The 13,889-nt window shown below is 39.1% G+C and overlaps 1 protein-coding gene across 3 annotated transcripts in view; it reads right to left on the bottom strand.

Annotated features, from left to right (window-relative positions):
- The window catches only part of ptpa (protein phosphatase 2 phosphatase activator), a 21,419-nt gene extending 7,541 nt beyond the window's left edge, over positions 1-13,878 (bottom strand). The window contains exons 1-8 of one of the 3 annotated variants that reach the window (XM_023397914.2): positions 13,736-13,878; positions 12,415-12,512; positions 11,948-12,034; positions 11,243-11,368; positions 10,703-10,820; positions 9,969-10,068; positions 8,333-8,457; positions 6,788-6,888 (exon numbers count right to left, since the gene is read on the bottom strand). In XM_023397914.2, coding sequence (XP_023253682.1) covers positions 6,788-6,888; positions 8,333-8,457; positions 9,969-10,068; positions 10,703-10,820; positions 11,243-11,368; positions 11,948-12,034; positions 12,415-12,512; positions 13,736-13,760 — 780 coding nt within the window. In that variant the 5' untranslated portion in view covers positions 13,761-13,878. Of the gene's footprint in view, positions 1-6,787; positions 6,889-8,332; positions 8,458-9,968; positions 10,069-10,702; positions 10,821-11,242; positions 11,369-11,947; positions 12,035-12,414; positions 12,513-13,537; positions 13,688-13,735 lie in introns of those variants that run through there. The other 2 variants (XM_023397915.2, XM_087171687.1) reach the window with 2 other exon arrangements.
- Between the last annotated feature and the right edge of the window lie 11 nt (positions 13,879-13,889).

Genomic DNA, 13,889 nt, shown 5'->3' with positions numbered 1-13,889 from the left:
CTCTAGCCCCCTCCCATCCCCCCAAACCCCCCACACACACACTGCTCCAGACACTTTCCAGGGCCTCACATGAGAACACATGGGGGAAGGGCATGGAAGAGGGAGGAAAGGGGGGTGGAGACAGCCCGTATTCCCTGGAGGAAGGAGTGATTCACAGCAGCATGTGGTGAAGGAAGTGACTCATGTTTAAGACGACGCACACACACATACACACACACACACACACGCACACTAGAGCCTTGTGTGTGAATAAAAAAAGAACATGAGTTTGAAGTATCCATGTGTGTGAATGGGAGGAAAATACTTGGCTGTACATGCTTACAGGCTTAAAGGCAAAGCAACACGCAGGCTTCCGGTCACAACAAGTTTCTGACCCGACCAAGACGAAGCTGTGACATGTTGTCTATTTAAATATATTAGCGGTTTAGAGTCAGTGTGCAGGTTAAAGCCTGGTCACAGCAGCATTTTAAAAACAGAAAAACTGGTGATTTCAATTCATTCCAATAGAAGCACTATGATCAGAGGATCCCTGAGGATCTGCGGTGCACTGACCCACAGAAGTCCTCTGCACTGAACAGTGTTAACCTTTGAGAGCACACTGAGCTGAAGAGTCCAAAATAAAAGAAGCTATCGTAGCTTATTAGCTGTGCTGCAACATTCACTTTAATGTAACCCTCCTCTTTTCAAGTCGAAACTATCCCAATAGTTTGCAGTTAAGAGACATTAGTTGAAGGTAGCAATGCCTTTTGAATAAGTTGTGTGAACTTATTGTCTCATTAGTGAGAGAGGTGACAAGTTTGTCACATGACCGTTAGCATGCTCATCAGTTCGGAGAACTTTATTTGCTCCCTCCAGGAACTTTTTATTGAGCTAAATGGTATGCAGCGATGATGTTTAGCGGGGAGCGGCACAGTGAACACAACAGTTCAGATGAATAGAGAGAATCTCCAGACACTGTCGTGACTCAGCTAGGCTGCCACCTACAGCATTTTTCTATTCTTTAGAACAAAATGAAACAAATTAACCTGTTCAACTTTCACATGTCCACACAGCACCATCTGTTATTGGTCAGCGGTGTCATCAGATGGATGTGTTTGACCCCAACACCACCTTGTTCTTTAAAATGGGTGAGTGAGTTAGCTTGATTTCATTTTTTTTTTTACGATTTGACGAGTCTGGATTTTTCAGTTCTTCAAAGCTGGATTAAAGTGATACTTCAGGTTATATGATGTGGGGTTGTTTGAGGCACTAATCTATAATCAGTGTACTACCTAGAAGATCTGTATCAGCGCCCTCTCAGTTTAAAAGAAGCAGCAGGAGCACCGGCACAGACGCTGAGAGCTGTGTTGCTGTGGAAGGGGCCTTCCACAAAAATCTGTTTGAGCCACTTAAAAAAAACACCCACCAAAAAAAAAGCGAATATCAGATTAAGTGTTGCTTTACACACATTGTATTACTCTGCAGGTCAGCTGTTTGAGTCAGGAAAAGTAAAGTGAAGTGTAAGTTTACTCAAATGAGTTTCTGGAGCTGTTGTCGTAGCAACAAGTCCTTAAGCCAAAACTTGCAAATGGTACAGACTTATTGACAGTTAGCTGGATCATGATCAGTGTTTTCAGGGTGAATCCCCCATTGTTTACTGATGTCCATGTAGAAATGACTCATCTGTAGACTGAGAAATCATTCCAATCTGTTGGTGTAAGTATCTTAAGATCACAGAGTTAAATATATATAGTACTATAACAGAGAATTTACACCTGAAACCAGTTTATAAGCTACAGGTAAATTATCTACTTCAGTCTAACGATTAACTCACTCCTAAGCCTGTTCACATATGAACTGCAGACAATGTTTGGAGAACCACGCATGCAGCCACAACTGGAGATTGTTTGTGCGAGATGTGTTCTCACCTACTGGACATACTTTGGTTTAGGCGAGGGGTAGTGACTGAGTGGAGCAAGCAGGAGGCAGGATAGAAACATCACCAACACGCCCCAACACGCCCACTCGCTCGCTGTGAACTCTCTGGACAATGACCTGCTCTGTTCACACATCGGCTCATTTGGACATTACATGGACTTTATACCAGGGAGCCGGCAGTCCAAACAGCTTGTTGTCAATCACTCCATACCTCCAAACACACCTCTCTCTGAGGCCTAAAATGTGTTAATTATGGAATTATTTTGACATTACAAGCAGATAATAACACCTTAATGAGTTATCAAATGTGAAAAAACACAATTGACTTTGTATTTGTCTATTTGTCTATTTGTCTATTGGAGTCAGAGATTTTTTTTTGGAGCCAGCCCCTAGTGGCCCTCGGTGGTATTGCACTTTAAGACACTTCCCCGTTGGCTTCACTTTTCAGAGCCAGAGTCTATGTCAATTTTTATGTACAGTCTATGATAATATACATTTAAAGAACTCCAGCATGGCTATACTCAGCAAAGGTGCCATGCAACAATAGCACTGTAACTGTACCTCACAGTGAGAGCAACTGCTATCTCAGTACTGTAACGGTGTCCACACTGATATCTGCTGATATCAAAGCCAAAGTTACTGCTTCCTATTGGCTGCAAGCCTACAATGTTTTCTGGGAGAACATGCAAACTCACATTTCATTTACACTTCATGATCAAATTATATCAATAATATACATCTAATTATTGATGTACAATTGACAAAGTCCCATTATTCATAATAACTGTTTTCATAATGACACCATCTACCTCTATTATTGTGATGCAGAGGACCAGACAATTTGGCGAGAAGACGAAGCTGGGCCTGTTCTCGAGGAAAGTGAGGACAGTGAGAGCAGCAGCCATAAGGACAAGGTAGTTGTGGAGTGGAAGACAGGAACAATGAGCATCAGGAAGACAGTAAGGACAGGCATGAGGAGAATGAGGAGCCAGGCAAAGCAGCAGCAATGTGCTGAAAAGCAAGGCCGCTGTAAAAATGACAACAGCACTGGGCCAACAGGAGTGAAGTGCAGGAAATGTGAACGGCCTGGTTGAGTTTCATGAGTCACACATGCATATCAGCAGGATAATGAAATGTCCATAGATAATTAGGTCTTTGCTCATTAATTAATTTTTTTTTTTTTACATTGGGAAATCATGAAAAAATATAAACCCTAATGGGACGTAGTCTTCTATAAATGACAGCCCCCCATATAACGCTTATTTAGGCCTAAATACACTTGGACATTTCCAATTAATATTCTTACATTTCACTTGGACTTTAACTTGGAATGAGCCCAAAATGACATCTTCAAATATCTTGTTATTTATTCTGTTTAATTTAATATAAAACAGACAAAAGCAAATCCTCATTGGAGAAGCCGCAACCAGAGAATGTTTGGTTGGAAAAATTACCCTAAACGACTAATTGATTATCAGAATATTTGCTGATTTACTTCCTGTCGCTTGACTAACCACTGCAGCTTGAAAACAGTCACACCAAAGATGAAGAAAAAAAAAAAAAGGCAGAGAAACGTCACAAAAAACAAAAACCATGAGGAATGGCTGTGGAGAACCATGAACCCCCTTCTTGACACAACAGCAGCATCCTTTCATGAGCGCGAGGAGGAGGGAGAGGTCAAGCATCAGGAAGAGGAGGAGGAGGAAAGAGAGGGAAGTAGCGGTGTGTCTCAGTGGGAAGGAGGAAAAGGATGTAGCTGCTCCACCAAAGCCCTCCCACACTTCCTTTCCCTCCTTTTCCGCCAATAACCAAAAACAAAGTGCAGGGTTCCTGCTTGGGCATTCATACCCACAGAATCCATCTTCCTCTTTCCCATCTTCCTTTTCCTGAACAGAACCCCTCTCAGTTTTGACGCATCACTTTAATCCAACAGTATATGACACATATGTTAAATAAAGAGATGGGTGACATGTTAAAGGAAAAACTGAATAAATAAGTGGAGAAACATATCGAATGCAGATACTTCCACACAGGGGCACTGAATGGTACAATTAGGCAGTTAATATCCCATCATGCCCCGTGATAGGTAGAAAACACTGAGCAGGCCCAGCTGATTCACATTTTGTACCAAGAGGAAAAGATCCAAGTGACTCTAAAACAGGGTTTATTGTTGGGGCACAGAGCAGGAGCTTCAGTCAAAGGTTACATCCACACTACTACGTTCTAGTTTTTAAACGCATCACTTTTGTTACACTTACTCCTGGTGTCCACATGACTCTGAAGTTTTTGAGCACCTAAAACAGAGACTTTCAGAATCGTTGCTGGATTTAGTTTGAAACCTAAACTTGTGCTGTAGTCTGGACGGACAAAAATGGAGACCTTTGGAAACGATGGCGTTGCTTTCCTCATTCATATTATTTTCAGCAAGTAACAAACTGCAGAGTAGATCGTCTGCTTCCTGTTAACACCAGCTCGCGCATGCTCTGTGTGTGTGAATGGTCATGTGATATGTGTTTTCAGGTGTTATAGTCTGCACGGTGTCAGTTCTGTTATGGAGCTAAAACAGTTGTCTGGACTGAGATAGCTTTCAGTTTAAAGTGAAAATGTAGCAGTGTGGACACGGCCAAAGACTGCTCAACTGGCAGTGGCTAAAGTGACACCTGCATTTAGACCAATGGGAAAGACGTCAGTAAACAGGGTCAGACATATCATGACCATGATGCTTGTGCATGTGCGATATGTAAATATACTGTTTGGTACCTTCAATAACAATTATAATAATCTTGAAAAATGATGTATTATTAGAAATTTCATATCCATAAATCTAAATTTAGCAATTCTTTATTTATGGTTATTTAAAATAAGACCAAACAGTACATTAAAACTATACTTAACTCAAAAAATAAGAAAGCAGCAAAACCACTGATTTGATCTTTTATTTAGATCAATCCCTCTGGCTCTAATATTGTTTTGCATGTATGAATGATTTCTCTGTTATATGAGACATCTATTTTCACAAGTTCCTCTTAAGCTTTCTGCCCTGCAGCCATACAAGTGGAATACCTAAAATAGGCACAACCAGTGATAATGTTGTATTGTGAATTAGAAAAAAGGAAGTGTTTTTTTATTGTTTGAACTGATTTCTTCATAAATACTACTAATACATTGGAAAGAAAACAGAGAAATATTACTGTAGCAGTTTAGACCAGTTAGTATGCTGCATAGTAACTATCAGCAGGTTTGTAAAGTGTATATGCAGTGCCCATGTTGGACACATGATAAGACAAAGATTGCACATGTACCAGATACAGGTGAATATGTATGGGTTCAAATTAGGGTCAAAAAGATTTTTAGCTTGTAAAGTGATGTTCACAAATAATTCAATAAATCAACTCTGTAAACCTGTAAAATAAATCTGCAGTTTGTTCATGTGTAGACACAATGGTTTATATTTGTATAAAAAAAGACTGAATAAAATGATGGGTGTGATGTGATCACATGATGTCAGTGGGAGGACACTGGGCCTCATTCACCAATATCTTCTTAAGTATTTTCTTAAATTCTGTCTTAAGTTGTACTTAAGTTAAGTTGTACTTAAGAAAGTCCTTAAGAAAACTCTGTCAGATTCATGAACGTGTTCTTAAACCGCAGAATTGTTCACACCTGTGATCTTAGATTGATGAATGCCACTCCCCTCGTAAATTGAAAGTGTGCGCCAGTTGGCCTTAATTAGCAGAGGTAAACACCCGAAAATGCCCTTAAAAGGGCGTGAGACTGAAGGGTCGTGTGCAGACACAGACAGAAGTCATAAAGAGTTACCGTAAGGGAAAGTTGAGAAAATGCCAAAACGAAAATCTAAAGACAAAGCACCGAAATCAAAACACAAAAGGAACTTAGTAGTTCTGAAGTGGAGGGACTGCTGCAGGAAGTCAGATGCAAACGAGGGGTTTAGTGTTAATGTAGCGTTCAGTTATTTTAAAAGACCATAATGCTTTGTAAAATAACAAGTTATTTAAAAAAATATATTATAAATGACAAAAATATTATTGTAATTTAAATAATATATACATTTAAATAATATTATGTAGAAGAGAAGAAAATGCAATAACCACTTATTTTGCCCAAACATGTCAGCACTCAAATGTGCATAAGAATACTCGAGTGTGCAAAGATTCTGTTCTCACCTAAGAACAGATTGCAAATAAGAAAACATTGGTGAATGTCAGAATCTTCATAAAAAGGGTTTGAAGAAGAAATTTCTTCTTAGGAATGGATGGTGAATAAGGTCCTTTGTGATCCTCTGTCTACTGATACAAAGCAGAAAACTGTGTGTAAAACTCAAAGCTCAAAATTCCCACACAGTGTCTGACACTGAAGTTATAAGTATACATTTTGGCCCAGTTTTTACACCTGAATCTGATTGGACAATAACAATCCAATCACAAAGTAGCGTCCAATCAGAGGGCAGGTGCTTCCATAAGCTTCATCTCCACAGTGTTGTAAATTTTCAAGATGGTCGACGGCGCAGGCTCTTCCGATATCCAGGTGGGTTTTATCATATTTGATGATGCTGTAGAAAATGATGGTAAACATGTAATGTTCTGTGTAAGTATGCAAACCCACCTGCATCACAGAAGAGCCCGAGCTGTTGTCCATCTTCATTTTCTTCAGCCTCACCACTGATATCACAGATTGTATTTACACAGTCTCGTTTTTTACACATGTACAAACGTGAATTCTCCTGCAGATTTATCTAAAAGTTTATTTACAACTATAAACTTTGGAATGATTTGTGAACATCACTTTACAAGCTCAGAAATATAAAAACAGTGATGGGTGTAGATGTGTGAGTTGTGCTTCATTGTCCCACCTCATTAATGAACTTGATGCACTCCAGAAACATATAGTCGTGTTGATGCTCATTCACCACCCTCTCATCGATGAAGTGGCGAGGCTCCAGTGTCGGGTGATCTGAAGGGAGATTAAGGTGTAAGTGCAAATGTTCACCACCAGGTGTCTCCATTCACCTTCCCAATGCATGGGCTCAGACTCACTGAGTCTAGCACTGCAGAGATGCAGGGATTTTTACGTTTCTCCATGTCACATGGTTTCAGATCTGAACCTTTCACCACTGTATAGGTTTACAGTTCTACAGCAGAGTCCTGTTATCAGTACAGTACAGGTGTTTTAGTTCTTATTCATGGCTACTTCTGCTTCTCACAAACAGAACAAACAGAAAATATAACCTTTAAAAATCTCCTGCTTTGATAATTATGTGAACCTAAAGTCATAGCTGTAGATAAAACAATGTATTGGACAAACTGATATTCTGACCTGAGGATGACACTGGATGAAAAGTTAAGGGATCACCAAAGTTCTCCTGATCTGTGAGTTGTAAGTAATGTATAGCCTATATTTATGCAGGATCATTCGGTAACCATAGTAACACATAAAATATGTACATCATTGCGAGTGCAGTGAGTTAAACCAGAGGCGACTAACTCTGTCTCTGCCCACTTTAATTTCCCAATAAAAAGTGAGCGAAAGTGGTCATGTGTCTGTCCCTGAAATATTATGGTACAAAATCTTCTGTCTTGTCTGTCGGTTCTTCACTGTTGTACTCTATAAAGTATGATAATGATCATGAGGACCAGTTACATACAGTAACATACAGTTTAACTACAGACCTGTATCTGATGGGTCCTTATCTGATGTTGACCTCCCATAGTTCTTTTTTTTATTCATTATATATATATATATTATATATAGCCATTCAAAGAGAACTCGGACATGACACGTTCCCTTGTTTTCTATAAAAACAATCAATTCAGCTTACATTAATTATGATATTACTTAAGTTATAATACTCAGATATGATCATGACAAATGGTGAACCTGATGTGAGTCTATCACTTACATTGTTTATGTGGGAAACGAGTCATCATCTCTTTATTTTTTCATACATGAAAATGATTAGGAGTGGTGCTTCTCACCTAACAAAACCATCTTTGACCAAGCATAAATGTCCAGATGCAGCAAACTCATTAACCAGGCAACAGCCATGAGTTTGTTTTGCTGACTCACAGAGCTGATTACGTTACAGCTGAGTAAATCTGCTGGTGACAGTTTTCTATGAATCCACCCCCGCTGTCACTGTCACTGTTGCAGTTTGAGACTCTGCTGGCTCTTATATAAAAAATGACATAAAGACATTGAATTGTTCAGTCCTCGTTACTTCTGTGTAGTTACAGTGCATCTTTCACGTCAACCTGCATTCACCTATGGTTAGGGACTATTCTGTTCCCCATTCTGGCACCAGCATCATATCCCTACATGTGACTCTACGTCCCCCTCACATACAGACACTTCTGTCATGCTTCATATTTTTACTGACCTGCTGCAGCAACGCTCTTACCTATAAACTGGGCGCTGCCCCATATGAAGGGCAGGAACTGGAAGTCATCCAGTCCCCACACACCTTGGCTTCCAGCTGGCTCCATTCTGTAGGTCCTCTGCAGCTTCCTCATCACTGAGAGATACCTGACACACACACACACACGCACACGCACGCACGCACACGCACGCACGTAAGACTCTGCTCTATTTCTATGTCAGTGATCAAATTTGTGCAATTTTGGGGATTTGACCAACTGAACTCCTTTGTAGCAAAGGTCAGATTTCCTCAAGTTATATCCCATCCATTGAAGCATACATTTAATTGACAGGTGATCTGATCTACTCTTCAGAGGCTGGTTGAAGTAACTCAACTTGCAGCCAAAGTTCACCTGATATAAATAAGACCGTTCCTCACGTTTCCAGCAGATCATCGCTAAGTCAAAATGTAATAGTGGAAAAATGGCATCAGAACTAAGTGAAAGTGTCAGAAGTCAAATAGTTATTCTAGGCAAAGAGGCTTTTCTCAGCATCAGATCATCACTAAACTGAAGGTTTCTAAGGTGCAGTGCATGGATTCTAAAACGCTCTGCAGAAACTGGATCAGTTGCATCTGAAGCACAATCAGACAGAGCTGAAGTGACCACATCACCAGAAGGTTAACACATCAGACTCTTAGATCACAGAGAGATTGAAAAACAACTTCATCACAGATAAAGAATTTGCTGAAACTGGCAAAGATACTGTTGTGCTTTGAACTGGGTGTTCAGATAGGGCCCTGTAAGTATTAAATGACACATACTGTATGTTTTAGTGTTGACGATTAACACTATGAAAGAGTGATTAACTAAAGGTGAGTTGCATTTGATTCTACAGGGGATTAGTGTTTTAACTCCCAGACTTAAGAGTTTAGTTTAAACTCCTAAAAAAGTTTAAAAGAAAATGTGCAGTAAAATTTATAACATCATTAAATCAGAAAAAGATTATTCCCTCAATTGAGTGACAATTTCATCTTTGTCACAATGTTCATTGTGGACCATAAACCAATAACCAGCATCACAAAAGGCAGAGGCCTTACCCATTACGCCACAGCCAAATATATAATCACATGACAATGCACTTATATAAACTGTGCTTATTTAATGCCTTATGGCACCAAAACCAGGTGGATTTTGGTGTTCCACACCCCTCTCTGCTCTGACAGACCCCGTGCAGTGGACGGGTCTGTGTTTGTGCTTGGAAATGACAGGAACAGGGGGGCGGGCAGTGCGTGCCTCTTGAGGCGGGTTTTAGGCTGCTCACCTATTCAGAAGTTAGAAATGGTGGTGGTATGTAGCAAGAGAAAAACTTACAAATAGCTCCTTTAAATTGTTCTAATTTTTGAGGACTCTGTGTAGTAGATAAATTTCACACTCAGAATTCAGATACATGGCAGCGGGTAATGATGATGATTTCCACACAGCCCAAGAGTCTGCTGCTGTGAGGCTGAAACGCTGATTGTAAAGAAAATCAAAGTATTGGTCAAACTTAGCCTTTGACCTAATGATGGTATAACATTAAAAGTCTGCACTAAAGTGGTGGAGCAACCGATCAACACGAATCACATTATCTGTATAGTGCTACTTAACATGAACAAGTCCACAGTAGCAACAGCTCACCTGTTAAAAACCTTGAATACAATAGCCAGCTGATCGTCTACCCTGAGAGCTCCGACCTTACAGAGGCAGCAGAGGAAAGCAGCAAAAGCAGCTTCATGACCTAAGAAAGCAAATGCACAGAAAACATCTTCAAACATCAACATAATCTGTGTGCACATCATTTCCTCTCCAAGTCTTTTAGGTAGATGTTAAGCCTTTTTCCTCAGCTGTTGCCTTTGTAAAGGTCTGAATGAAGCTACTCTGTACTAAAATATTGAAGTTGCAGTGTGTCACTGCACCTCCCAGTGGTCAAACATATCATAGTATCTGTGTTATGTGTCTGTAGATCAGGAACTGGATTAAGATTTGAGGAACCGCTATTGAACCCCATCCCTGACAGAGGCTTACAGCCAAATCTTTCAGTGGTCCATCAACTCAAACTCAAAGAATTTTGAGGGACTTCACTTGTTCATTTCCATTTTGTACAATTTTATATTTTGCGTTTCATTCCATGTTGCACTTCTTACTTGACTACAGTCATTCCACAGCTTTAGTTACTAGTTACTTTCCAGAATAAGATAAACATATCATAAGTGTTTAAAATATATTTTTAAAAAGGTTCAAAGATTTGCATTTGGTTTCATAGAACAAAAAAAGTAAAAGAGTCAAATGATCCAATTTCTGATTTAACTGAGTGTTTTGTATAAAACTATAGTGATGGACTGAAATAAAACATGGACACACAACACTGTTACCTGTTCCATAGTCTATCCTGGTGGAGTTCCCCACAGACTCTTTCAGATAAACAGCTATCTCTGGAACCGCTGCACATTTGTCAGCAGGGACCACTGTTGACACCAAGGCCTCTGCTTCCTATTCTCACACACACACACACACACACACACACACACACACACACACACACACACACACACACACACACACACATCACTTTCTACATACAGAGCATGTGGTTGCATGCATGACTGGCCCTGTTCACACCTGCATTAACATGTCTCTCAGGTGATCAGCTCTTAGTACGTTGTAGTTCACGCCTGCTATTAAAATGTACCTCCACGTGTCTTGAGTGACCGCTTGTGATCAGATGTCCCTTCCCTGCTTTAAACACATACATATTTTCCATTTGCAAAGCCCAAACAACTTGTTGTTTTTAACAGGTGAAAGGCAGCGATGCACTTCCTGTGCTTAGAGTACTTAAGAGCTGTCCACTTGTGATCAGATCACCTAACATGCATGTTAAACACAGGAGTGAGAGAGTGAACATGTGTACTTACCTGGTCTAGTTTGGCGTACCAGGTTCTGTAGGCCTTATTACCAAAGCGTGACGGCTGATCAACAGGAGGAGTCTCATTTATCCATCGGTCAAGAGTCCCCAAGAGATCTAGTAACCTCTCCACTGTCTGTCACACAAGACACCAGGGACTGTAGCAACATGTGACTGACCTTTACACCAATAAACATCATCATAACTACCATGTTAGTTATAATGAGCATAAAGAGAAATAAAGACAAAACAAAGCCGCACATGTAGCTGAGGGGCAGGTATAATCACACGTTAAATTATAAGACGTAATATAATAATGTATATTACCATAATATAACATGTTTACAATTATTATATTTATATTTTATTACAGTCTCCCTAGGACTGTATTTGTATTGCATCATTAATATCAGATACAAACAACTACACCAGATATAAACCCTTCGAAAAATACACACACACACACACACACAATATTATTTTAATTTGTACGTCTCTATAACTGTTTATTGTTTTTGTTGTCATTTACATGTCTGTCCATTACATGTACCCTTCATGTCAAACTTGTTTTTATTATGCAGAGTAAGTAATAAAGAACAACTCTCACAGTGAAAGATTTCCTTCACTATTTTCAATATAAATTTGTGAATGGATGAAGCTATCCTCAAGCCCCCAAACAAGATTTTAAAAGCTCATGATAAAACATACAACATACCTCAGACACTTTATATTCACATGTGAGCTTCTTTCCTTTCACACCTTCATTCAGTGTTAGAATGAAGCCCATGTAATCAGCGTATGCCTGGAAGAAGGAGAGATGTGTGGTGAGATGAACCACTACTACAAATAAAACCAGTATTATTATATTAATACAAATATTTTTTTACAAAACTGATATTGTTCACATTGAGGAAAATGCACTGAAAAGGAATAAAGTAAAATAATCCAAATGATATTCAGTGTAATAAAAAATGTTCCACTGTGGTAGATTACTAAGAACTTAATAACTTCTAGGTTTTAATTATAATTTGATCTCAAATCTGCAAACCATAAATTATATAGTTTTAAGAAACAATGATATTTAAGTTAAGTCTTTGTGGAATTTGGAACTTTTTGTACACAACATGGCAAGTCAGACAAAAACCTTTAGGACAGAGATAACATTCACAGGCAGGAACCTACTTGAGATCGTTTCCACTTGCCCATGTCAGGCACCATGCTGATTTCTTTCTTGGGCACCATGAAGGTGACTTCAGATGCTTCATCCTCAGGAGTGGATCCTAACAAAGGATTTAACACTATTCAGAGATGTTTCCAGTTGGACAGTAGATATTAAGTTTTCCAAATACAGTGGAAACTGGATCACAGTTACAGTGATCAAAAAGCTTGGGAGAAAATCATTCCAATACAAATGAAGTTTAAATAATTTGTAGTCAGTACAAAACTTTTTTAGGCTAATAGCCAGTACAGTTATTTAAGTAATTTGAAAGCGTTTGAAACAGCTGTACTGTATTTTTTAACAGTTGATACAATTTAGCAAATAGTTACTGTCTGTTTCAATACATTACATTCATGTAATAAATACACAAATGTCAATTACATGGTTATCAGCATGAGAAATAAAGAAATAGAAAAAAAGTGATTATAACAATCATCCACTCATCAAGTGGTTTCCAGTGTAAGTGAATTCAGTATTTACTAGATCTACTGTTTTGTTTTTATTTTATGCACTCTTATTTTCTGACTACATACTTATAAATAATGTAACGTGGAGTATAAAAGGATTGAGTATGCTTTTGAGTTGCATTATGGGAAATGTAGGGCTCAGAATTTATGCACCTTGACGCAAAGTAGGAACTGAAATTCAGGGGATCTCAGCATAGGTGCTGCTTCAATTTTAACAAATATTTAAATTTGTCTCTTATGACTCGACCTACACTATGAAAGTGCAATTAAATTGTGGGAGTAGCCGAATGTTCAGCTTGACCGACATGAACACTTAGCTACATTCGTCCTATCAGCGTTTGTGTATGGTTGGTTTGAGTTTGTAAAGCGCATGAATGTCATCATTTCTCTGTTTAACTTTTAAATAAAGTTTGTCCTGATTATATTCCTAATAAATGAGTAAAAGGCAGCGGTGCATCCTGGAACCTATCTCCTGTAAACACTCTACGTGCTAGCTAACCTGCCACACAGTTAAACAAGCACCTAACCGTTTTACAGGAAGTTGACAACAACTGCTAACAAAACAGCACTTGAGTTCAAGTTGGTATACAAATAGATGACATGGACAAAGGTGACTAACCTATATAAAATGTACATGGTAGCTTTGCCTGAGAACAGCGACGATATGCTCTCCAGGCTTCTCTAACGTAAATTTAATTCGTTAAATGCCCCGTGTAGTAAATGGTGCACCTGCTAACGATATTAGCTTTTAACATAACAGAGCACAAGCGAATCAAAGCTATCCAATGCTGAGTATAAACATTCAGCTGCGCTTTACCTGACTGCTGCTCAGTTTCCGCCATGGCGATGCTTGACAACGTTCTTCGTGGGTTTTAGGCAGATTTAAAGCAGGCATGACTCCTTACTGCCAACTGTTGACCGAAAATTAAACGACAGCTTGGATTCTTCTGTGTTGCTTATTAAACACAAAC

The sequence above is a fragment of the Seriola lalandi genome, unplaced genomic scaffold (assembly GCF_002814215.2).
Source record: "Seriola lalandi dorsalis isolate HSWRI2012SDOR001 ecotype SW California unplaced genomic scaffold, Sedor1 jcf7180002054939, whole genome shotgun sequence".
Classification (NCBI taxonomy): Eukaryota; Metazoa; Chordata; class Actinopteri; order Carangiformes; family Carangidae; genus Seriola; species Seriola lalandi.
This window is presented reverse-complemented; position numbering and strand designations above follow the sequence as displayed.